A 27,482-nucleotide genomic window follows, 5' to 3' on the forward strand; every position below is an offset into this window, starting at 1 on the left:
GTATTTCAGATATGGCACTATATTCCAATCCATTGCCTTTAGTATATCCCCAGAAATCTTATCAATTCCAGCTGCGTTTCTAGTTTTTAACTTTTGTATCTTACTGTAAATGTCATTGTCATCATAGGTAAATTTTAATACTTCTTTAGTATTACTCATCTCCCCTGTCTGGACATTATCCTTGTAACCAACAATCTTTACATACTGCTGACTGGATACTTCTGCCTTTTGAAGATCCTCGCATACACACTCCCCTTGTTCATTAATGATTCCTGGAATGTCCTTCTTTGAACCTGTTTCTGCCTTAAAGTACCTATACATACTCTTCCATTTTTCACTAAAATTTGTATGGCTGCGAATTATGCTTGCCATCATGTTATCCTTAGCTGACTTCTTTGCTAGATTCAATTTCCTTGTAAGTTCCTTCAATGTCTCCTTACTTCCACAACCATTTCTAACTCTATTTCATTCCAACCTGCACCTCCTTCTTAATCTCTTTACTTCTCTGTTATAATATAGTGGATCTTTATCATTCCTTACCACCTTTAAAGGTACAAACATATTTTCACATTCCTCAACAATTGCTTTAAACCCATCCCAGAGTCTGTTTACATTTTTATTTACCATTTTCCACTGATCACAGTTACTTTTTAAAAACTCCCTCATGTCTGTTTTGTCAGCCATATGGTGCTGCCTAATAGTCCTAATTTCAATACCTTCCTTTCTTTCACATTTATTTTTAACAACGACAAAAACAGCTTTGTGATCACTAATACCATCTAATACTTTGGTTTCTCTATAGAGCTCATCTGGTTTTATCAGCACCACATCCAAAATATTCTTCCCTGTAGTTGGTTACATCACTTTCTGAATCAGCTGCCCTTCCCATATTAACTTATTTGCCATTTGTTGTTCATGCTTCCTGTCGTTTGCATTACTTTCCCAATTGACATTTGGTAAATTGAGATCACCTGCTACTATCACATTTCTTTCCGTATCATTTCCAACATAGCTGATTATCTTATCAAATAATTCTGAATCAGCATCAGCGCTACCCTTTCCCAGTCTGTACACTCCAAAGACATCAAGTTGCCTGTTGTCTTTAGAGATGAGCCTTACACCCAGAGTTTCATGTTTTTCATCCTTAACTTTTTTGTAGCTTACAAATACTTCTTTCACCAGAATGAATACATCCCCTCCTACCATTCCTATCCTATCTCTACGATACACACTCCAGTTCTGTGAGAATATTTCTGCATCCATTATATCATTTCTCAGCCATGATTCAACTCCTATTACAATATCTGGTAAGTATATATCTATTACTTCGATTCCTTTGTTTACAATGCTTCTGCAGTTGAGCACTAACATTTTTATGTCATCCCTACTTGATTTCCAGTTCCCTGTTCACTTAACTCCGCTCCCTAGGCCACCCCGTTTCCCTGAATGTACCTGCCTCTAACCCCTGCTAAACAAGTTTCCTAACTTATATGTACCTCTGCGGTTTAAGTGAAGGCCATCTGAGCGCAAATCCCTGTCTCCTACCCACCCATTAGGATCTAGAAATCTCACTCCCAGTTTCCCACATACCCACTCCATTGTCTCATTTAAATCCCCGATCACCTTCCAGTCAGTATCCCTCCTACACAGTATTCCACTGATAACAATTTCCGCTTCCTTAAATTTCATCTGTGCTGCATTTACCAGATCCCACACATCACCAACTATGTTGGTACTTATACCTGCTTGCCTTATGTTGTTAGTACCAACATGAAACACTACCACCTTACAGAGCTCTTGCAGAGTAACCAAGTACAAAATTATTTTACTTCGCACTTGGCTCCGTGTTCATGCTGGGCTACCTATATATTATTCCGCATGTCTCGATAAACATAATCTACACATGCCATCAATGAATCGCTCCCAAAAACTTCATACATGCCGAAATCCAAAAATAAAATAAATACGTTTACTACAATTGATTTCATAAAATGGCTGTTTCTATTAGCAAGAGTACTTGCAAGTGGCTCTGCTGTGTTTTTTTTCTTGTAGCCTCTGGTGTGTGGCGCTGAACACTTTGAGTGTTAACTACAACTAATACTGTATGTACCTAAGCTAGCTGCTCTACTGTAATAAGATGCTGTGTATCTCGAGCGAGACCAACAGCTATCACCCTGCCACTCCAAGAGGAGGCGGCTTGAAGCTCATGCTTCAACCAAGCAACTTGAATTTTGCTGGGGTAGCTCTCTTTCGCGTCGCAAAGAAACCCAGAAACTGGTCCTGTAGTCCTGTAGATGGTGTACTTTTAATGTAAGTACATTGTACTTGTAACAAGTAGTACTGATTAGGTGGAATTATACGCGTTATATAATTGTGAGGTTCATCAATACGGACATGAAAATAATAAACTATAACCTTGACTGGAATGTCATGCCGGAATGTGGCATGTGGATGTGGAGCATCCACATCCACATCCACTACAGGTAAGAAATGGAAGAAGTCTACTTCCAAAAACTGGAATTCGCATCCCAATCAATGACAAAGAAATATCCACCAGTGTGCTCTATTTGAAGGTGTGTATATTATTATATAGGCCTAATGTTAGTATCACAGGAGTATACAGGATGAGTTAGACCGGGCGAGTTGGCCGTGCGCGTAGAGGCGCGCGGCTGTGAGCTTGCAACCGGGAGATAGTAGGTTCGAATCCCACTATCGGCAGCCCTGAAAATGGTTTTCCGTGGTTTCCCATTTTCACACCAGGCAAATGCTGGGGCTGTACCTTAATTAAGGCCACGGCCGCTTCCTTCCAACTCCTTGTCCTTTTCTATCCCATCGTCGCCATAAGACCTATCTGTGTCGGTGCGATGTAAAGCCCCTAACAAAAAAAAAAGAAAGGATGAGTTAAAAAATGATACCATTCATCTAACCATCAGCATGACCTTCATCATTTAAAAAAGAAGGAAAACTCATTACTAGAATAATAATAATAATTAAACTCCCGGTCTCTGAAAGTACTGAGGTACACATAAAAACACTCGCCTAAACAAGACTGAATCACATTTTAATTGCCCTGTACACTGATTTATCTGTACAATGTTAAGTAGTACGGTATCTTTACATAGGAAGTGGGGATACATTGTTAATAATATTATTCACAAAGAGATTTCATATGCATTATACATTTTTTTTAAAAAGGTGTTGCGTCTGAGAATAGCAAAGGACAAGTTCAAGCACCTTGAGAGCAACACAGGGATTTCCAGTGCTGTTGCAACAGTGCTTCAAAACTAACAGAGGGAGAAAAAGAAGACCTCTTCGTGCGGTACAATGACTTCGAGAATCACGAGCAACAAACACAGTACCTGCGAGGCTGAATCGAGCAAATGTCCGTAAGTGTTGTATAACAATGATCTCCCACCGAGCGAGTTGGCCGTGTAGTTAGGGGCACACAGTTGTGGGCTTGTATTCTGGAGATAGTGGGTTCAAACCCCACTATCAGAAGCCCTGATGATGGTTTTCCCGTGGTTTCCCATTTCCACACTAGGCAAATGCTGGGGCTGTACCATAATTAAGGCTACAGCTGATTCCTTCCCACTCCTAGCCATTTCCTGTACCATCGCCACCATGAAACCTATGTGTCAGTGCGACGTGAAGCAAATTATTAAAAAAAAAAAAAAAGAACTGATCTTGCATTACTTGTGTCATACAGTATTATAATGTTGTTGTTTGAGTCATCAGTCCACAGACTGGTTTGATGCAGCCTTCCACGCCACCCTATCTTGTGCTAACCTTTTCATTTCCACGTAACTCCTACATCTGCTCTAATCTGCTTGTCATATTCATACCTTGGTCTACCCCTACCGTTCTTACCACCTACACTTCCTTCAAAAACCAACTGAACAAGTCCTGGGTGTCTTAAGATGTGTCCTATCATTCTATCTCTCCTTCTCGTCAAATTTAGCCAAATCGATCTCCTCTCGCCAATTCGATTCAGTATCTCCTCATTTGTGATTCGATCTATCCATCTCACCTTCAGCATTCTTCTGTAACCCCACATTTCAAAAGCTTCTACTCTCTTTCTTTCTGAGCTAGTTATCATCCATGTTTCACTTCCATACATTGCCACGCTCCACACGAAAGTCTTCAAAAACATCTTTCTAATTCCTATATCAATGTTTGAAGTGACCAAATTTCTTTTCTTAAGAAAGCTCTTCCTTGCTTGTGCTAATCTGGATTTTATGTCCAAGTAACAATATTCATCTACTTCCTTTAAGACTTCATTTCGTAATTTAATATTTCCTGCATCACCTGCATTCGTTCGACTGCACTCCATTACTTTTGTTTTGGACTTATTTATTTTCATCTTGTACTCCTTACCCAAGACTTCATCCATACCATTCAGCAGCTTCTCGAGATCTTCTGCAGTCTCAGATAAAATAACAATATCATCGGCAAATCTCAAGGTTTTGATTTCCTCTCCTTGGATTGTGATTCCCTTTCCAAATTCCTCTTTGATTTCCTTTACTGCCTGTTCTATGTAAACATTGAAAAGGAGGGGGGACAAACTGCAGCCTTGCCTCACTCTTTTCTGGATTGCTGCTTGTTTTTCAAAGTTCTCGATTCTTATCACTGCAGACTGATTTTTATACAGATTATAGATAATCCTTCATTCTCGGTGTCTGATCCCAATAACCTTCAGAATCTTAAATAGCTTGGTCCAAACAACATTATCGAATGCCTTTTCTAGATCTACGAATGCCATGTACGTGGGCTTGTCCTTCTTGATTCGATCCTCTAAGATTAGACGTAAAGTCAGGATTGCTTCACGTGTTCCTACATTTCTTCTGAAGCCAAATTGACCTTCTCCCAACTCAGCTTCAACTTGTTTTTCCATTCTTCTGTAAATAATACGTGTTAAAATTTTGCAGGCATGAGATACTAAACTAATGGTGCGATAGTTTTCACACCTGTCAGCACCGGCTTTCTTGGGAATAGGTATAACAACATTCTTCCGAAAATCAGATGGGACTTCTCCTGTCTCATACATCTTACACACTAAATGAAATAACCTTGCCATGCTGGTTTCTCCTAAGGCAGTCAGTAATTCAGAGGGAATGTCATCAGTTCCAGGTGCCTTGTTCCTATTTAGGTCGCTCACAGCTCTGTCAAACTCTGACCTCAAAATTGGGTCTCCCATTTCATCAGCATCAACAGCCTCTTTTTGTTCCAGAACCAAATTATCTACATCTTCACCTTGATACAACTGTTGGATATGTCCCTGCCATCTTTCTGCTTTGTCTTCTTTCCCTAGAAGTGGTTTTCCATCTGAGCTCTTAATATTCATACACCTAGATTTCCTTTCTCCAAAGATTTCCTTGATTTTCCTGTATGGACCTAGGTCCATACAACCTTCGACATCCTTGCACTTCTCCTTCAGCCAGTCTTCCTTAGCTACCTTGCACTTTCTAACCACTTCATTCTTTAATCACCTGTATTCTTTTCTGCCCACTCCATTCCTAGCATTCTTGTATTTTCGTCATTCATCAATCAGGTCTAGTATCTCCTGAGTTATCCATTGATTCTTAGTTGATCTTTTCTTCCTTCCTAACATTTCTTCAGCAGCCCTGCTGACTTCATTTTTTATGACTATCCACTCTTCCTCTATTGTGTTTCCTTCAGCCTTTTCATTTAGTCCTTTTGCAACATGTTCCTTGAAACAATCCCTCATGCTCTTTTCTTTCAACTTGTCTAGATCCCATCTTTTTGCATTCTTTCCTTTCTTCAATTTCTTCAACTTCAGATGGCATTTCATGACCAACAAGTTGTGGTCAGAGTCCACGTCTGCTCCTGGGAAAGTTTTGCAATCCAACACCTGGTTTCTGAATCTCTGCCTAATCATAATGAAGTATATTTGATACCTTCCAGTGTCTCCAGGTCTCATCCATGTATAAAGCCGTCGTTTGTGGTGTTTGAACCAAGTATTGGCAAGGACTAAATTATGATCAGTGCAGAATTCAACCAGCCGACTTCCTCTTTCGTTCCTTTGTCCCAATCCAAATTCTCGTACTGTATTACCTTCTCTTCCTTGGCCTACCACTGCATTCCAGTCTCCCAACACAATTAGATTCTCGTCACCTTTTACATATTGTATTAAGTCTTCTATCTCTTCATATGTTCTTTCGATTTCTTCATCATCCACTTAGCTAGTAGGCGTATAGACCTGCACTATTGTGGTGGGCATTCGTTTGGTGTCTATCTTGACGACAATAATTCTTTCACTATGCTGGTCGTAGTAGCTTACCCGCTGTCCTGTTTTCTTATTCATTATTAAACCAACTCCTGCATTTCCTCTGTTTGATTTTGTGTTGATAATTCGGTAGTTGCCTGACCAAAAATCCTTTTCTTCCTGCCAACGTACTTCACTTATTCCAACTACATCTAACTTTAGTCTATCCATCTCCCTTTTCAGATTCTCTAATATACCACAACGATTCAAACTTCTAACATTCCACGCTCCGACTGACAGAATGTCAGTATCCATCTTCTGGAGATCCGAATGGGGGACTACTTTACCTCCGGAATATTTTACCCGGGAGGAAGCCATCATCAGTACATCATTCATACAGAGAGAGCTGCATGTCCTCGGGAGTTAGTTACGGCTGTAGTTTCCTGTTGCCTTCAGCCGTGTAGCAGTATCAACACAGCTAAGCCATGTTGAGTATTATTACAAGTCCATATCAGCCATTCATCTAGACTGCCGCCCTTGCAACTTCCGAAAGGCTGCTACCCCCCTTCCGATGAACCATTCCTTAGACTGGTCTCTCAACAGATACCCATCCGATATGGTTGCACCTGCGGCTCGGCTATCTGCTTCATCGGGACACGCAGGCCTCCCCACTGCGGCAAGGTCACATGGTTCGCAGGGGAGGAGTATTATAATACTGTGTAGAAATACATAATAATTCTTTACATGATGTATTATTACACTCATATTCCTCATATGAGGAATGTTAATGGGAGCAAGAAAGGGAAGCCACATTCCGGCTCGACATTCCAGTCAAGGTTATAGTTTATTATTTTCATGTCCATATTGATGAATCTCACAATTATATAACGCGTATAATTCCACCTAATCAATACTACTTGTTACAAGTACAATGTACTTACATTAAAAGTAGACCATCTACAGGACCAGTTTCGATCTACAATGGATCATCCTCAGCTGCTTGAGAACGGAAGATAAAATAACATATACAAATCATTGAACATCACTTAATCTACGAATGTAAGTAATGTACCTCATGATCAAACTGCATATGAAAGGTCCTGGTATGTTACTAATGGAAAACTTCATATCCTGGGTAATGCTTAGCCGGCGAAGTGCAAACTTGTCAAATATGGTTATGAGTGATAGCAGGGCTGTCCTGAATCCAAAATGGATTAAATTGGCATTGTTTACCCCTCTAAATTGTTACAAATTGGCTTGTGGAGATTGGTTGTCGTGTTCTATTATTGTAAGTTTTCTTGCTGTTTATTATGCATTTGAAATAGGTGGAATCATCCTATGGAATAATAGACTTCATTTTGAGCCCTTAAGTAGTTGTGGAATTCGGTTGGTGAAGCCAGATGCTTGTTTCCCTGCTGGAGGCACATTGTGTAGTGTTGATCAGGTTGAATTATCCCCATTATATAATTGTGATTCCAGTCAAAGGTCGGGAATCAATTCGCGCCTGCAAAAAAGCCTTTCATCTTTTTCACCGCATAAAATTTAGGTGCTTGGAAGTAAAGGCAAAGGCTCATTATGTTACTGATCTACGTGGTCATAATATGCTGGTCAATAAAATATAAGATAATGATCTTCTGAAAGCGAGGGATTTTCTGACAAATTATCTCAGACGTGAAAGTCATTACAGCAGGAAGAAGAATCAGACTGTGCATACCTTGCATCTGACTTAAATGTTAGCAAACTACATAGAGACAGTTCCAGGGTATAAAGCTAGTATCAAATGTTGGTTCTTGTGGAACAAGTTCAACTTCTGCTTTGAACTCCTACGAAGCAACATATGCGAGATATGTGAGAAATATGAAACAGATATAACAAAAACACAGGACAGGAAAAATGAAAGCTTATGATCAAGAAAATACAACATCTGGCTAAGGTGGGTATGTTCTACTCACAGCTGCAGGAGGTAAAACACCTGTTGAAGAACAATATTCAGGGGCATCAGGAATATACTTCCACTTCGAAAAGAACTTGCTGCTACCATTTACTAATATTGGACAATAGTATTACAAATGCCAATTATGGGTGCAAAATTTTGTAATATTGGACTTGAAAACCGCTAAGGCTACCATGGTTGTAAATGATGAGGTAGTGACAAGGGTTCAAATGAGGTCCTGAGCTGCTCACTTTGGCATGCAAACAATGGGGTTCCTAGTAGTACAAAATACACCTGTATGTCTTCACGGATAACTGTTTTCTCAATGTAAAAATAAATAAATGTTTACATTTTGGCAGCATCTTTAAATGCAAAATTTATCAATATTCGTAACAGAGGCACAAAAAGCTACACCGTTTCAAGTAATCTACCTGAAGATTCCGGTGACTGATGACGAGCAATATGATGGGACCCCTGTGGTAGAGGTTTATAACTTCAAAGAAGCTCTTGACCCTATCATACGCCCCATTCCCAACATGTCACAGTTCAGAAAGGCTACATTCGTCCGTGGAACCCATCCAGTGGTGCAGGAAACTATGTCCACCATGCTGACCAACACATGTGCATTTCTCAAAATAAGACAGAAATCCAACATCCTCCTCCATCTCCATGTTATGAGGCAGGCCAATGCAGTGGAAGATGCTGCAGGGCATGCAACACCTCCTTCAGCACATTACCATTCCAGAAAAAGTCACATTTTGTGATGCTTTTTATGCACCAGACCAGACGATTATTGAGAATGAATAATACTGTGCATGTATTGCTGATTTCTTATCATTGTAGCAGTTGTTTCTCATGTTCTGAAGTTTCCATGCAAAGCACTGATAAGTCCAAAGAAAAGCAGCACAAGTTGTTCTGACGAGGGAACACATACATGTGTTTCACTCGGATTCAGTTGAAATTTGGTAGGAATATTCGTGGGAGGCAGTAGAATGCTAAGGTGAAAACTGCATGTCCCCAGCGCAAGTTTAAATGCCAAAATAGAACAAATAAATAGTCGTAAAATTAGAAGTGCCGTGGGAGTATCGGGGTTTGGCGGAGAGGTAGGGAGGAGCGAAGCAGCGGACATGAGCCAACCAGGCTGTGTCGAGCTGCGCCAGCAGCCAGGCAGCGTATAGTTAGCGCGTTCCCCTTAACTTCCCGATTAGATGTGCAAAACATAAATATGAAAACAGCACATGAAACAAGTGTACAAAGGACGATGTTTGAACAACGATGCCAATAAGGTTTGAAGAATTCACGTCCGAGTTCTTGTTACTCGTTGTAATTAGTGCAATAGTGATTGTTTACAAAAAAGTGTACAAGGCACAGATACTGTGTGCACCATGCACATCTTACAGCGCTGTCGGTTTCACAAGTATTACATTGATTATAGGAAGGCTCCTCTTTGAAACAATAATCGACTGGATTAACAAATTGTGAAGGTTTCTTGTTAACATAGCCACATTTGTACCAACTGTACTGCCACATGCTACGAAAACACAGAGAGGAGAACTGGTTGTGTGTCAAAGATTGCACTTTTAAAATGTTGTTCCTTAAATGTACCTTGATGTCTAACGAGTTTAACAAAATTAAATCGTACAAAATATGTATAAATTGCTTCCAAATGCGGAAGCCCAAAACATCTAACGGCTGGATAAGTCCAATGGCTCCTTTCAGAATTGTTTGAACATTAATGATTTTCTTACTCCCAATTTTAGCATTTAAAATATTTTCTTCTTTCTATCCGGTCCAGGAATCGAGAACTAAAACACTGTACTCTGGTACTAGCTCACAATAAACATCCCGTAACCATTTCTGTACAAGTTCTTTGGTCAGTTTTCCAGACCTTGAAGGCAAAGTGTACACATTTGGTGCGGTAAATAGATTTTTTCCTATAATAGGACCAAATTTGCCATTTTTTTTCTTTCAACACCACTAGCAACTTCGGCAGGAGTTGTCCATCTGCCGAAATTATTGGCTGTATTGTGTAGCTATGAGTTAGTGAATTCATAGATTGTGCTTCCGCTAATACTACTTTTTGTCCTCGTTCATTATGGGTCCTGCCAGAATGGAACTCTTCATGAAAACCAGACTGATCAGTATTAAACACGCACTCTGGGCCATGACTTTCTATTAATTGTGACACTTCTTCAACAAACAGTGTTGCATTACAATTAGTATCTTCTTGTTCAAATTGGTACTTTTTAGATACGAATTTGCAAATTTTTCTTGATCCAATTTTTAATTTCTTTTTAAAACTCATTACCCAGGAATGAGATACTCGAAATGTGTCGTAGTTAACTAGACGAGCGTACTTTAAGGCCCATTTTTTAATATTTATATCGTGAACAATTTTGTTTCGTTGTCTACTTTTTAAAAACTTTTGATATGTCTTCTTCGTAACAAATTTATTTTTTTCTCCCATTGTGCCACCGTTTTCCAGTTGTTGCTCCCACCTGTAAAGCTCTTGCCAGAACTTTAATTTACAAAACCTGTGTTTCACTGATGCGAAGCTCCTCTGTTTCCCACCTTTGTTTCGCCAATATTCAACGACCTTCTTCTTATAAGTTATTGGGATTAGGCATCATTCAGTTGTTGTTGTGGATGCAGGGTTAGAAGCAACATTTTTGGAGACGAGGTCAAATAACGGTGTTTCAATATTGTCTTCCTGGAAATCAAAGTCATCATCTGACATGTCCAATGTGCCATCCAGTTCCACTGTCATATCGGTATCCAAAACCCTGTAGGCAATTAGACCTGTAAAACGGAGACAAGAACGCAATTCCTGTGAACGCTTGTTTTTCTCGTAAAAGTAAATATATATAAATACATTGATCTACTTACAATATAATTCCAATCCCAGATTTCTTTCATCTTCAGAAAATGGGGTGACTTTTTTGTCACACTCTGCAAAACAGTTCTGAAGGCACACTACTACATTCCACAGATTGAATGACTTCTGTAGTGGGCGTTTTTTTGTATCTAGGTGTAAAAAATCAATTATTACCAAACATGGTTAAAGTAAATAAACAGTCACCATTCATAAAAATGACTATAAGAACGTCAGATTTTACCTGTCATTGTAAGAACATTGTCTCATCGGACGACTAATCAATGTGCACCTCTTGATCTGCTTTGACATTTCTAATCGGGAAGATACGAGGTATGTGCGAAGTGCGGTGTAGTAAAGAAGAGTGACCGGGAGGGTGGTCATTCATTCGACTCAAGCAAGCAGCTCGACTATACGCTGCTCACGTCCGCTGCTTCGCTCCTCCCTCCCTCTCCGCCACACCCAGATACTCCCGCGGCACTTCTAATTTTACAACTATTTATTTGTTCTATTTTGGCATTTAAACTTGCGCTGGGGACATGCAGTTTTCACCTTAGCATTCTACTGCCTCCCACGAATATTCCTACCAAATTTCAACCGAATCCGAGTGAAACACATGTATGTGTTCCCTCGTGAGTAATTTCCGATAAAAAAGTAACATTATGAAAATGTGGCGAAGTTTGGGCTGGGAAGATTTGGGCATAAGGATGTGAGCTGCTCGATTAAGCAGTATAGTCTAAGTGGAGAGATGGTGTGAAGTGACATTAGAAAATGAATAAGTTTGTGTGGTGTTTTTTAAAAGTAGGAAAGATCACAATATGAAGATAAAGTTTGAATTCAAGAGGACAAACTGGGGAAAATATTTGTTTATAGTAAGAAGAGCTAGGGATTTGATAATATACCAAGGGGGATGTTTGATAAATTTCCAAATTCTCTGAAATTATTTAAGAAAAGACTAGGTAAACCACAGATAGAGAATCTGCCACCTGCGTGACTGCCCTGAATGCAGATCAATGGTGATTTATGGTGACTGAATATTCCAAGAAAGGTTGGTGTACAGCAGTTTTATCAGAATCGTCAAGTTGTGTCTTCTTCGTACATGGATGATGTTTACCTGAAGTTAGGATTTCACTTCAGTCCATATGCATCTTTTCACATTGCCTAGGAATATCATGCACCATCTTCTCAACCTAGGCAGTTCTTTACACAGCTTTCTGTAATGGAATGCTAAGATCTTTCCTCTTTTCTCCTTACAGAATTTTAGAACATACTATATTATCTATCTATTCTGAGAATAGATCACTTTGCATGACTTCTTTGGAAGCATCTCCATTCAATAATGAGTTACAGTTCATTTAACCAACACAGAAGTAATACAACAAACACCTGATGTCTGACGGCAGTTTGCAATAACTGTACTATTCCTAAGACTATTGTTGTGACATGCTGAGGTAAGAAATTGCATCACTTGGTTTAGAGCAAGTAGTTTTGCTTGCTGCCACCAGTAAACACACTCATTAGGTGCCTAATACTTGGATTGGTAAAGTATGTATCTAAATAACGGTATTGCCCTCTTGAAAAGTAAGGAAGAAAGAGCTTCATTCCAAATTTACCTTTTCTCTTGTCTCTCGCCTCAGTTTTTTTTAATAAGTTGTCTACAGTTGACTCAGGCGATATGAGCCTCCTAGCCACCAGCCTAAGGGATGTGGAATTATTGGTGGACCCAGTGAGAACTGCAAGCGAAGCTTCCAGATTAGAACTAAATACAAGAAGACCAAGTTCGTGGTGATAAGCTGCACAGAATGAGGAGGTGCACTGATGATAGGAATTGAAGAAATTGAGATAGTTGACAAATTTGCCCACCTAGAAATCAGTTTCAATGCACAGTGGAACTCCGATGCAGTAATCAAGGCCCAAATAGAAATTGCCAGATTGAGCTTCATTAAAATGAGACCCTTGGCTGTGTTCCAAAGATCTAAGCCTATCAACCAAACTGTGCATAATCAAGTATTATGTCTACCCTGTTCTGTTGTTCTGAGTAGAGGCGTAGACAGTAATTGAATACTTCAACTCATCATACAAGGCAAGATATTCGCGAAAGGGGTCCTGGATGCTGTCGGATCTCCTGGCGGAAAATCGTCCATCAGTGGTTTGAACTCTCATCTGCTGAGCTCTTCCAAAGATCTATGAACAAAAGAACAATAGGCCTGTTGATTGCCAACATCCGCACCAGATAAGGCATGAGAATAAGAAGATTGCAAAGGGCTTTTAAAAAGAAAAACATTGTTCCCTTTTCTCCTTTAACCTCTCAACATCCAGGGCAATTTTGCTTGAAACGTCATCTTTCAGCACAAAACAAATGAAACAGAGCTGAAAATCTTTGGGACAATATCAGAAGGTATTCCAGGTTGGGATTAAAATCCCAAGGAAAGTTAACTTTTTCAGTTGTATTCTGTTAGAAGGAGATTTTAAAACAAAGTTTTGTTTCTGCCCCTACCAAGCATAGCTTAAGTAATTACTGCAACCATTGACTATTAATGATTCCCTCACATAATCTAATTTGGTTTAATTTTTCAGTAACTCTCAAATTGGCAGTGACATATCATGTAGGCCCAAGGTCTGATCTCTTACTTTAACAATTAAAATTATTGTCATAACATCCAATATTATATGGTTTTACTGTCTATTCGGTATATAATATATCCCAATATTTATGATGATGATTGTTGTTTAAAGGGGCCAAACATTTTTTGTTAGCGATTTAACATCGCACTAACACACTAAAGGTTTTTGGCAATGCAAGGATAGGAAAGGGCCTGGATTGGGAGGGGAGCCTTAATTTGCCTGGTATGAAAATGGGAAACCATGGAAAACCACTTTCAGAGTTGCCAGTGGTTGGATTCAAACCCACCAGGAGCCAAACAGAGTGGCCATTGCCTTCCCTCCACCTGCTCCAAAATGATGATGATGATGATGATGCTTGTTGTTTAAAGGGGTCTAACATCTAGGTCATCAGCCCCACTCCAATATTCAGTGTGGTCTCTGTTAATATTACTTTTTTATTTTCCAGGGTGATCTGGCAAAAAAGAAGATTTATCCTACTCTGTGGTGGCTGTTTCGAGATAACCTTCTTCCCAGCAACACAACATTCTATGGCTATGCCCGCTCCAAGTTAACTGTGGAAGAACTAAGGAACAAATGCCATCAATATATGAAGGTACAGAAACCAGCAATGACATGTCATTCTCATTTGAGTGGTAGCAGACGCGTCTCCCAAGAACTTCTATACAGACTTCCAAGTGTTTAATATATGGAAAGGAAACAAATAAGTGAAAAATATTGAGGGCGGGTAAAGTATATCAGGACACAGTAGAGGAAGTAAGAGAAACAACCATAACTGACAAAAAACAAAATATAGTGGTGGAGGAACTTTTTACACAGATGCAGTAGTGGTTGAGGTGCAGGATTATTTAACACAACTACCTTTAGTAGCAATGATGACTTCAGTATGTGACTAGAAATATTGATATGCATGAATCTCACGTCCTCATGTATGTTGGACATCACCTGGGTAAGGTTGGTTTTTAGAGATTTGGTTGTATTGTGAGAATGTTGATTGATCTACTATTCAACAGCACCACATACATAATCATCTAGGCCATTTCGTTCTGGCAGGTTAAGTGATCAAATGTTTGATGTGATGTGGTCATGCAGATTCCAATGTTGTGTTGTCACTAGGGATGGGAAATGAGAGTGCATGTCTCGAGAATCATGAGAACTTCTCAATGCTTTTCTCAGAAATGTGTGCCTCATGAGACTCTCGGGAACATAAGCATGCCATTTCCGTCATGGTTTTGCAGCACACTGGGAACAACAGGCTTTGACATCTTGTCCAATGGGACAACAGGCCGAGTCATGAACGGAAGTTTGGCCTTCTATTTACAGGGAATAATACACGAACAAGCTATGCAGCATCACACTCAACCCACTAAAAAAAAAGTCCATCATTTTATTTAAGCCTCATCATTTGAATGACTTGAATGCAATACAGTACTTTTAGTGCACACTCATGGCTACCTAGAGGAAATCATGGACCTTGGAACATTTCACAGATGTCCCAGAAAATAAACTGCAATGTCGTTTGTATTCCCTTTTGTCATTTTTGCGAATATGCTGTTATATGTGAAATTAAAAATTATTCATATTTTTCTTTTCTTTTCTTTTTTTCAGCTAAGTAGTAATAATCATACATACAAAGTTTGTAAGGACAAGATAAACCACAGGCTACTTAAAGGGAAGAGCAACAGTTAACTTTATTCAGTGGGAAACAATAAAGTTGTTGTTCCAATAATTATTAAATAAGTGCAATAAACACTTTTGCACAGAATGATTTAGTATCGTGTTAATGCCCAGTGTCAAAGTAATGCTAGTTGCAAGAAGTACCAACATTGGAAGTGTTGTAACCAAGGTTGAAGTTTACAAAACACAACTTTTATTGCTTCACTTTATGATATTTACACAAATAACTGAAATTTATTTTGAAGCAAAAAGGAATATTGAATCTTGAGAAAAGTCTGTCTTTATACAATATGTACAGGTTTACAGTCTTTATATACACTTCTATCTTGCAAAGATAGTCTTTGTGAATTGACGCGTTGATAGTCGAGAACTATCTGGCACACTAACATAAATGTCTTTGAGAGTCCTTGTTTGTTGAAGTGCCTGAATTCCTAAAAAGCAAGTTCAATTGATTGAAGAAATACCACCTAGCGAAACTAAGGGAGCTTGCGTAAATTAGGGAATGAAAATGGCTTGTGAAAGAATTACGGAACATAGGCAGTGGAAACAGGTAAGGGAGCGGTGACCAGAGGTGAAACCTCGTACTGCCAGAAATTCAGTCCACCTGGTCGAAGCACATTTTCAAGAGGAGTAGCCTCCGTGCTCGACGTAGGGTGTATTCTGGAGCTGGACACCGGGGCAAGTGGGCCATTGAGCAGGCAGGGAGCTCCTATTTATAGTACACTCGATGGTCAGGCACGCGCACTGAGGGCTGCGCGTCGAAGCTAGCAGAATGATACACAGGCGCGCGTGCAGCTGGCAGGCGGAGCGAGAAAGGGAGCGCCGGACATACAACAGGAAGCGTTTATTTTTTAAATGTACAGAAGAACCCCGTTTATCCAAAATAAAGGTGGTGGAGCCACTTCGGTTGACACGTTTTTTTCAAATGACGCATGGTAAATATTTTCAGAAGTTAAATGTCGAAATAAAAATGCATAAACTGTGGTAAGCAACGAGTTACATTAAAATGTTTAATGTCACTCATTGTATAAAATCAGTGATTTTCTTCTGAATTTTATTGGTGCAGCGCTGTCGTGCAGCTATGTTGCTCCACCGTTTAATCAACAATACATCAGCTGGTGTAGATTTATTGCTTTGTTCAACAAAGCGCGAAGCAATCTGAAATAATGAAACAATTTCTTTTGTATACAGTATACTGAATACTGTATACAGTAATTTTATTACAGTTCTGTAATTAAAGCGCGTGGTACTGAATTTTAATAAAAATTTGAAATCAATCAAGCTGCAGTATAGTCTGAGCAGTAAACAAGATGAAACTCCCGCAACTGAAGCAACGTTAACCACAGTCTACATAATCTTCATGACGAATAATACAACAATAATAATACAGTAATGATAATTCCTCCTTGTTCAAGAAAAAAGTATCATGGAACGAACTAGAGTGTAAGAAAATTTTTTTTAATGCTACACGTGCATTCTGGCATGTCATAATATAAAAGTAGGGTTTGCCTAGTAGCTCTCAGCACATATAACAGGAGAATATACTAATATCAACGGCTAAGAACGAGAGGGTAAAAACAAAATATTAAAATACAATTTTGCCAGAGCATTTCGGTTAAGTGAAGTTTGGTTAAGCGGGGTTCTACTGTAAATCAAGCAGTTTCTTTCATATTTTCAAGACAAAGTTTTTAAAAGTGTAATTTTATGTTACTTTTATTACATCATGTATTTAGAATTCCATTATTAACAATCTAACAAGTTTGACTCCAGTAGTCACTTACATAGTACCTCAGAGTTCAATGACAGCAAGATCAGGTCACCTGATTCTTCAAGCCAACATAATTGGATGATTCAGTATTAATGTTACCCACTGTATAGGCATGTGTATAAATCTGTAAAATGTATTATTTTCAAAAAATGGAGGATAGTGGGAGTCTGTTCGAGCAACTGTGGAGCGAATATTTGATTCGGTGACTTCTGCACTGGAAACACATAGTAGGCAGTTCCAAATATGTATGTACTAGACATACTTTATATTACGTCCTTAAAAATAATGTTTCGATATTTCACGGCCAAAGAACTCATTTGTTTAGCTGATAGCCCGCCTAATCCTGTACGAGGGTTAGGAATGGAATAACTGTTTGATTCAATTTTAATTGTGCTTTTTAAGACCATCTATACTAAGTTTTGTTCTACATCATTCCTTTCTGTAAATAAGCAGTTGTGTTCATATGAGCTTAAATATAAGGTCAAAGCAAATATTCCATGTGTTCCATGGCAGATCAACCAATAATGTAGTTGTTTAAAATAACCTGAATGTCGCGCTTCCAGCAAGAAATTCTAACACTGTTTCATTGTAATTTGCAAACACACTCAAAAGAGTGCAGCACTATTCACTTTCTCTTAAAATGTTTTATGAGGTTCTTGAGATTTTGGGTATTTATCTCAAGACTCTCGAGTGAGAGAAATTCCCATCCCTAATTGTCACAGCCTTTTGCGCAGGTGCAGGATCCTGCTGAACCACATATGTCCTTCCATTGCATATGCTATCCAAACAGGTCTTCACACCTGTCTCTAGCACCTCAATATAACTAGCAGCATTCACCTGATGGTCCTGTGGAAGGAAGTGGGATGGTATGATGTGTCCTTGGTGCGTGCGTGCGCATGCCAGCAGGAACCTCCATTTCTTCATAACATACAATGTATATCGAATGTCCTCATGCACCACAACACGGATTGTGACTTTAGACACCTGGAGATCTCTGGCAGTGGACCTCATGGATGTTTTGGGCTTCTCTTCGATAATGTTCTGTAGCTTCTGTACAAATTGTTGTGTCCTAGTACTGTCCAAGCACTGTGAATGATTTGTGTGATTGGCTACGTGTGACACATCCCACTGTAGCATTCCAACTTCTTCTGAACTTTGTTCGCAGATGACCTTGGAAGTTTCAAAAACCGTGCAATTTTAATATCACTGTGCTTTGCGGGTTCTGAAAAATTCACAATATTCCTTTTGATTTCTTGCATTAGCTGATAGTCTGACATTGGTGCTCTGAAAATATAAAAGTACAGAAATTAATTCACATATAACTGCAGGTGAGCAATGGCAAACTACCTCACTCCTCATCTTGCCTAGTATGCCTCATCTGGGCTCTGCCATTGGTTTTTGCAGTTTCCCTATAACTGCATAGCCTTTGGTGGTGGTATTTGAGGATCCAACCAGCCTCTGGGCTGATGACCTAACATCACAAAACTGCAGGTGCACAATAATTACAAATTGCCGAGTTCTTTATGCAGCTTTATACATTTTTAAGACAGGAAGCTAGAAATGATGCCTTTCTCTTCAAAGACTATATACAGAGCCGGTTGTTATTCAATAAATGCCTTTACATTCTTCTACTTGATGTTGTTGATTTCTGTGATACAATCAATGGGTTATTTAGTGTAACCAATGCAGGATCTAAGAAGTCTGCTGATTAACATTCTAATCATCTGTGTTTGATATTGATTGTAGTATTGTTTTTTCAGTTTACTTGACGTTGCATGGTCTTATGGCAATGATGGAATAGGAAAGAGCTGGGAATGCGAAGGAATCGACTGTGGCCTTGTTTAAGGTATAGCTCCAGCATTTGGCTGGTGTTAAAATGGGAAACAACGGAAAACCATCTTCAGGGCTGCTGTGGCGAAAAAAAATAGTATGTGATATCAATAAATGATAAATTTATAGGAATGACGAAAACGATGTAAATCACAGCACAGGTAATGAAAAATGATCGACCCACAGCACAAAGGATCATCAAACAGTATATATTTCGAGCTACTCAGCACCTAAAGCAGGCAGGTATCATTTCACTGGTGGGAACTTGTCAGACCAGGGAAGGGCATATGTCAGATATCCAAAACCATAAATCTCGTTAGGTTACGGCAACACAAAAACTAATGTGTTAGACATGATGTTTATCAATCAGCAGAGTCAGTGGAGCTTCAGCGGGCTAACCAAGAGGGCCGTCCGTGGTAAGTGCAAAGTCAAAAAGGAAAAGAAAAAAAAAATAGAAGGGAGGAAACACACAACAAACAAGAATTAAAGAAAAGGGAATCAATTCAAGTAAGTTATATTTCAACCATAAATGACTAGAACAGGCAGAGTGCAACAAACCAAGAATAGGAGCCACACAGATATTAATAAGGGCTCGGCCCTTTTTACAATAGAATGCGATCAAGGCAGATCTTGATTAAAATTTCTTACGAACAACACCAAGAAGTTTCTGCGAAAACCCAAGTCCTGTAATTGGGGGAGAACCACAATTAGTATATTTTATTTCTTTTTTTTTTTGAAAACAACACTGATTAAGAAAGAAAGGGAGGGGTATTAATACAATTTGACAATAGTGATTAAAGCCCACACTTACAATCAAATATCAAACCCAAAAAGGGGTAAGTAAAATAGAGAGTTAGAGCATGTTACAAGACAGAAATATACGAGTTAATACTGTGGACAGAAAAAAAAAAAAAAAAAAAAGGAGACAGGCTGAGAAGGGAAGGAAAGGGGGGAGGGGGGGATTTTTCCAGGCTGCTTAAATCCTATCATTTGGTAGTGTGAGCGACCGCTCCAGCCTAAAGAAAAGTTCAGGATGTGGCAACACTTCTAACATTTGTCCAGATGTAGTTCATCATGTAAAGCTGAAGATTAATAAAGATATCAGTCTGCAGGACTCTGTTAGAATGAAAGCCAGAAGGGCATAGAATAATCAATAGTTCAGTCTTCAAGTCTTGATGGAAACACAAAAGATGAAAAAGTTATAACATTTGCTCACCTAGTCTGTATGAAGATTTTCAATGCAGCTTTTCTTAGAATACAAATTTGAAACATCACAACGGACCAGCCACCTGCGAAATATCCTGCTCTCTCCACTCAGGAATAATTTCACTCGATGTCTGACCCGCAAAACGAAGTAATAGCATGCTTATATTGGTGGTGAAGTGAGTCCAGAAGTTACTTGAAGAAAAATACATAGCGTGATGCCACAGGGGAGCAGCAGCAGTGGAGTGGAACAGGCCAGTTAGTGAACAGCTGAGTGAGCAAGTAGATGGTGAGAATATGGCAGCAGTAGAATGCGACGGATGGCAGACGGTAAGAAGAAAAAATCTTGATGTAATAGAGAGGCCGTAACATTGCCGACAGTGGGGTTTGAACCCACTATCTCCCGAACGCATGCTGACAGCTACGTGACCCAAACTGCGCAGCCGCTCTGTTGGTGATTGTAGTTGATTTGTATATTTCAACTGTTACATGTGTTATATGGTATCTGACTTTAAAGCATCCTCCATATATGCCAACATTTATTTTTGATGTAATTAAAAATATTCTGCCACTGTTGTTGTTGTTGTTGTTGTTGTTGTATGGGTAATCTGTCCACAAACTTGTTTGTTACAGCTCTCCATCCCACCCTATTCTGTGCTCAGATTTTCATTTCTACACAACTATTACATCCTACTTCTACTCTAATCTGTTTGTCATATTCATACCTTGGCTACGTGTGACACATCCCACTGTAGCCTTCCAACCTTTTCTGAACTTTGTTCCCAGATGACCTTGGAAGTTCCAAAAACCGTGCAATTTTAATATCTCTGTGCTTGGATGATAGGAAAACTTAAAACGGTCCACCTTTTCAATACAAAAATGTTATAGTTTATTTATAACATGTATTTGCACTTGGAACTAGTTTCAACGCTGTTTTTGCATCATCATCAGCCAGAATGTGGGAAATAGGCCAGCATGTAGGCATTTATATTACACAAGGCGTTACATTAAACAATACACATCTCACAAGGAGATAAAAACAGGGACGAATATAGAAACAAATGAATCGTTGAGAAAGCAAAAGTTATACATATTAAAACATAGAAAACATAGAAACATAGAAACATAGAAAAAATGATGAACTCTTCTCAGAAGAACTCTTAAGGTTTCACTTTACTTTGTCCTGCCTGCTGGCTCTTCAGAAATGTGTGCGCGTGTGTTTTATATTCAGAAATCATTCAAGAAGAACACTTTCGCACTGCAAGATGTGTGGTTAAGGTTATTTTTAATATGTATAACTTTTGCTTTCTCAACGATTCATTTGTTTCTATATTCGTCCCTGTTTTTATCTCCTTGTAAGATGTGTATTGTTTAATGTAACGCCTTGTGTAATATAAATGCCTACATGCTGGCCTATTTCCCACATTTTGGCTGATGATGACGCAAAAACAGCGTTGAAACTAGTTCCAAGTGCAAATACATGTTATAAATAAACTATAACATTTTTGTATTGAAAAGGTGGACCATTTTAAGTTTTCCTATCATCCATTCTCAGTTCAATACGGACAAAAATGAAATTCTTAGGTTTAAATCTCTGTGCTTTGCGGGTATTGAAAAATTCACAATACTCCTTTTGATTTTTTGCGTTAGCTGATAGTCTGACATTGGTGTTCTGAAAACATAAAAGTACAGAAATTAATTCACATATAACCGATAGTTACCATATGACCTATCTGTGTCAGTGCGATGTAAGCCAAATAGAAAAAATTGTTAAGAAATTTCAAGGAGGATCTGAGGGTACCCTGCATGATGTCTCTCTCAAATGGAATTGCTCAGCATTCCTTCATGTTTTTCAGGTGAAGCCAACTGAAGAGGCACGTTATGAAGAGTTCTGGAAGCTCAACCATTATGTTTCTGGTAATTATGACAGCCGTCGTGACTTTGAACTGTTAAACCAAACTCTTAATGCTCGAGAAACTGGCCCTGTAGCACATAGACTCTTCTACCTCGCACTACCACCATCGGTTTTTGAACAAGTCACTGTTTTTATTCGTAACGCTTGTATGGCAGAAAAGTAAGTGTATTTCTTATCTTTCCTCTGTTACATATTGTTTATTTGTACGACTACCAATTATTCTCTCTCTGTTAGGGGCTGGACTCGAATCATCATTGAAAAGCCATTTGGTCGTGATGCTGAAACGTCTAAACAATTATCAACCCACCTTGCTTCACTCTTCAAGGAAGAGCAGATGTATCGTATCGATCACTATCTCGGAAAAGAAATGGTGCAGAATTTAATGGCTTTGAGGTGAGTGCATTCTTGTTTAGAGAAACTTCAAATCAAATCCATATCCAAATGAAATGAAATGAAATGAAATGAAATGAAAATACTTTATTTGCAAATGATACACAAAAGTACATTATTCTCAACAACTACATTTTAAGTTAAAAAGAAGAGAAGACATTTTTCCTAAAATACAGTAATATACATTTTACATTAACATTTTTTCTATTAAACACACAGCCCATCTTTAATAAATTTATATTATTTACAAAATTCTACTCATAATATCTTCTGTACTTACACACATAATCAACCCATATACAGTATGTGGAACATACATACATACATACATACATACATACATACATACATACATACATACATACATACATACATACATACATACATACATACATCATTATTATAGACTGTTATGCCTTTCAGCGTTCAGTCTGCAAGCCTCTGTGAATTTACTAAACGTCGCCACAATCCTCGATTTGCAACTAGTGTTGTGGCCTCATTTAGTTCTATACCTCTTATCTTTAAATCGTTAGAAACCGAGTCTAATCATCGTCGTCTTGGTCTACCTCTACTTCTCTTACCCTCCATAGCAGAGTCCATTATTCTCCTAGGTAACCTATCCTCCTCCATTCGCCTCACATGACCCCACCACCGAAGCCGGTTTATGCGTACAGCTTCATCCATCGAGTTCATTCCTAAATTAGCCTTTATTTCTTCATTCCGAGTGCCCTCCTGCCATTGTTCCCACCTGTTTGTACCAGCAATCATTCTCGCTACTTTCATGTCTGTTACTTCTAACTTATAAATAAGATATCCTGAGTCCACCCAGCTTTCGCTCCCGTAAAGCAAAGTTGGTCTGAAAACAGACCGATGTAAAGATAGTTTCGTCTGGGAGCTGACTTCCTTCTTACAGAATACAGTCGATCGCAGCTGCGAGCTCACTGCATTAGCTTTACGGCACCTTGATTCAATCTCACTTACTATATTACCATCCTGGGAGAACACACAACCTAAATACTTGAAATTATCGACCTGTTCTAGCTTTGTATCACCAATCTGACATTCAATTCTGTTGAATTTCTTACCTACTGACATCAATTTAGTCTTCAAGAGGCTAATTTTCATACCATACTCATTGCACCTATTTTCAAGTTCCACGATATTAGACTGTAGGCTTTCGGCACAATCTGACATTAAGACCAAGTCGTCAGCATAGGCCAGACTGCTTACTACATTTCCACCTAACTGAATCCCTCCCTGCCATTTTATACCTTTCAGCAGATGATCCATGCAAACTACAAACAGCAAAGGTGAAAGATTACAGCCTTGTCTAACCCCTGTAAGTACCCTGAACCAAGAACTCATTTTGCCATCAATTCTCACTGAAGCCCAATTGTCAACATAAATGCCTTTGATTGCTTTTAATAATCTGCCTTTAATTCCATAGTCCCCCAGTATGGCGAACATCTTTTCACTCGGTACCCTGTCATATGCTTTCTCTAGATCTACGAAACATAAACACAACTGCCTATTCCTCTCATAGCATATTTCAATTACCTGGCGCATACTGAAAATCTGATCCTGACAGCCTCTCTGTGGTCTGAAACCACACTGGTTTTCATCCAACTTCCTTTCAACGCCTGATCGCACCCTCCCTTCCAAGATGGCAGTGAATACTTTGCCTGGTATACTAATCAGTGAGATACCTCGATAGTTGTTGCAATCCTTCCTGTTCCCTTGCTTATAGATAGGGGCAATTACTGCTTTTGCCCAATCTGAAGGTACCTTACCAACACTCCACGCTAATTTTACTACTCTATGAAGCCATTTCATCCCTGCCTTCCCACTATACTTCACCATTTCAGGTCTAATTTCATCTATTCCTGCTGCTTTATGACAATGGAGTTTATTTACCATCCTTTCCACTTCCTCAAGCATAATTTCACCAACATCATTTTCCTCCTCCCCTTGAGCTTCGCTGTTCACAACACCACCAGGATGATTTCCTTTTACATTAAGAAGATGTTCAAAATATTCCCTCCACCTCTCCAGTGATTCCCTGGGATCTATTATGAGTTCACCTGAATTACTCAAAACACTGTTCATTTCCTGTTTCCCTCCCTTCCTAAGATTCTTTATTACTGTCCAGAAAGGTTTCCCTGCTGCTTGACCTAGCCTTTCCAGGTTGTTACCAAAATCTTCCCATGACTTCTTTTTGGATTCAACAATTATTTGTTTCGCTCTGTTTCTTTCATCTACATACAACTCCCTATCTGCCTCGGCCCTTGTTTGGAGCCATTTCTTATAAGCCTTCTTTTTACGTTTACAAGCTGCTCTCACTTCATCATTCCACCAAGATGTTCGCCTTTTCCCGTCTTTACATACAGTTGTTCCAAGGCATTCCCTGGCTGTTTCTACTACAGCATCCCTATATGCCACCCATTCACTTTCTATATCCTGAACCTGCTTAATGTCTACTGTTCGAAACTTCTCACTAATCATATCCATGTACTTCCGTCTAATTTCCTCGTCCTGGAGATTTTCTACCCTTATTCGTTTGCAGACAGATTTCACTTTCTCTACCTTAGGCCTAGTGATACTTAGTTCACTACAGATCAGATAGTGGTCTGTATCATCGAAAAATCCCCGGAAAACTCGTACATTCCTAACAGATTTCCTGAATTCGAAGTCTGTTAAGATATAGTCTATTATGGATCTGGTACCCCTAGCCTCCCACGTGTAGCGGTGAATAGCCTTATGCTTGAAGAATGTATTCGTAACAGCTAAACCCATACTAGCACAGAAGTCCAGCAAATGCTTCCCATTCCCATTAGCTTCCTCATCTTCCCCACATTTACCAATCACCCTTTCGTATCCTTCAGTTCTATTCCCAACTCTCGCATTGAAATCGCCCATTAACACTATTCTATCCTTGCTGTTTACCCTGACTACGATGTCACTCAATGCTTCATAAAACTTGTCAACTTCATCCTCATCTGAACCTTCACATGGTGAATACACGGACAAAATTCTAGTCCTAATTCCTCCAACTGACAAATCTACCCACATCATTCGCTCATTTACGTGCCTAACAGAAACTATGTTCCGTGCAATGGTATTCCTGATAAAGAGCCCTACCCCAGACTCTGCCCTTCCCTTTCTAACACCCGTCAAGTACACTTTATAATCTCCTATCTCTCCTCGTTATCTCCCCGTACCCAAATATCACTTACTCCTAGCACATCCAGATGCATCCTCTTTGCTGACTCAGCCAGTTCTACTTTCTTTGTTCCATAATCCCCATTAATATTGATAGCTCCCCATCGAATTCCATTTCGTTCGCCAAGTTGTTTCCAAGGAGTCCCTCGCCTGTCAAATGGGAGTGGGACTCCGTTACTCCCATAGGTCCGAGGCTTGCTTAAAATGTTCTGAGCTCGGTCGATTCATGAAGCAGGATGCTGCCCTACTTGCACATAGTCCAAGTGAGGATCTCTCCTCTAACGGGTTATGGACCACCGGTGGATTGTATAGTCCTAGCCGCCTGAGCACAAGGAGGACCACGACTCAGAATATGTCCGAGATGCCCACTCCCATTCCATAGCAACTGGTATCCCGACTCTCAGGACCACTTACTAGGCCACTCAGCCGTTGCCCATGGTTCACGAACTAGGACGTGACTACAGTAACCCACAAACATGAACCATCAGTATGTGGAATCACTTCAAAAAATACTATACAATATCGCTATGAGACGTGCATAACACTGCTTTTCAGAGTTCCTGAAGGGCCTTCACAGCTACCGTAGCAGTCTCAGGGCCCTCGAATTGCCCACTGTACTTCACCACAGCTGTCCAGTCTCATAGACAAGGGGATGGAATTAATTTATTCACAAAAATTCTTTATTACAATAACATACACAGGTCGAATGCCCTCTAACATTTCTGTTCACTTTGGCTATCATAGAGCACAAAGATTTTCAAGTTGCTATTACATGCGCATAGAAGAAATTACTGCACAATTGCACTTATTAGGCCTAATCCACCAGAAGATATATAGCATACATTTGGCTATAGTCAGTGTGTTAAATCATCAAAATAAATTGCACAATGATTAACCCGTGAGTAGTCGCCAAATGAGATTTTCTCTCACATTATTTTGTATTATGAGTTTACTTCTCATTGATGCAAGAGAGGTGACTGTACCCTCTTCTAGCTGAGTTTATAACTCTCGTGAGTAAGGCTATTCACATTTGAAGGGTAAGCATCCCCTCCTGCAGTCGGAATAAAGATTCGTAGGAGTTTGTGCGCCCTGTGTGAGAGGTTCTCTCATCGCGCGACCAGTAGCATTGGTGTTATGTTGAAGACAAGCTGGAAACTTTATCCTGTTGTAGGCGTTAGTATTTGACTTAAGTCTCACACGCAAAACGTTCTCCATTTGCAGTTACTCATAAATAAGACTTCAAAAATTATGACTTGGGGAAGAATGCTGGGTAATAAGTGCTATTACAAACTCCAGAGAGAAGACCTATTGTACTTTATTCTTTCACTCGTTTTGTGTCTGTCAGGAAGTTCTATATTAATAACAAAATTATTATTGGTTTTACATCCCAAACGGTTTTCGCATATGCAAGGTGCTGGAATTTTGTCCCACAGAATTTCTTTTACATGCCAGTAAAGCTACGGCTGATGTATCTGAGCACCTTAACCGTCTGAGCCATTCAGCCTGGCACTCTTGTGAATATTACGTACTGCCATGTGACTGAACTAATGACTAATTTCCTTTAAGTAGTAATTTGTTTGTGTAATATGGGCTAATCATTTCTTTTTTTATCTAAAATGTATAACGGAGATTTTGCATCCCATTTCAGTAAATAATTTCACTGTTACACCCCGAAAAATTATGGAAGATACTGGTATGTTTATTTTAAATGAAATTTAATGTGAGAGAAAGTCTCACGTGCGACCACTCGTGTTACAGTTCGGTTAGCGACCACTCGCGGGTTAAAAGGAAATTATAGTTTGCTTACATCAAGAAAATTTCATGGGAAAA

The 27,482-nt window shown here is 39.3% G+C and overlaps 1 protein-coding gene across 3 annotated transcripts in view; it reads left to right on the top strand.

Moving 5' to 3' along the window:
• The window catches only part of Zw (glucose-6-phosphate 1-dehydrogenase Zw), a 320,290-nt gene that overhangs the window by 209,426 nt on the left and 83,382 nt on the right, over positions 1–27,482 (top strand). For all 3 annotated transcript variants that reach the window (XM_067141795.2, XM_067141797.2, XM_067141796.2), the window contains exons 3-5: positions 14,099–14,245; positions 21,985–22,202; positions 22,278–22,436. In XM_067141795.2, the coding sequence (XP_066997896.2) occupies positions 14,099–14,245; positions 21,985–22,202; positions 22,278–22,436 (524 nt within the window). The remainder of the gene's footprint in view (positions 1–14,098; positions 14,246–21,984; positions 22,203–22,277; positions 22,437–27,482) is intronic.

This window comes from Anabrus simplex, chromosome 2, assembly GCF_040414725.1.
Source record: "Anabrus simplex isolate iqAnaSimp1 chromosome 2, ASM4041472v1, whole genome shotgun sequence".
NCBI classification, from domain to species: Eukaryota; Metazoa; Arthropoda; class Insecta; order Orthoptera; family Tettigoniidae; genus Anabrus; species Anabrus simplex.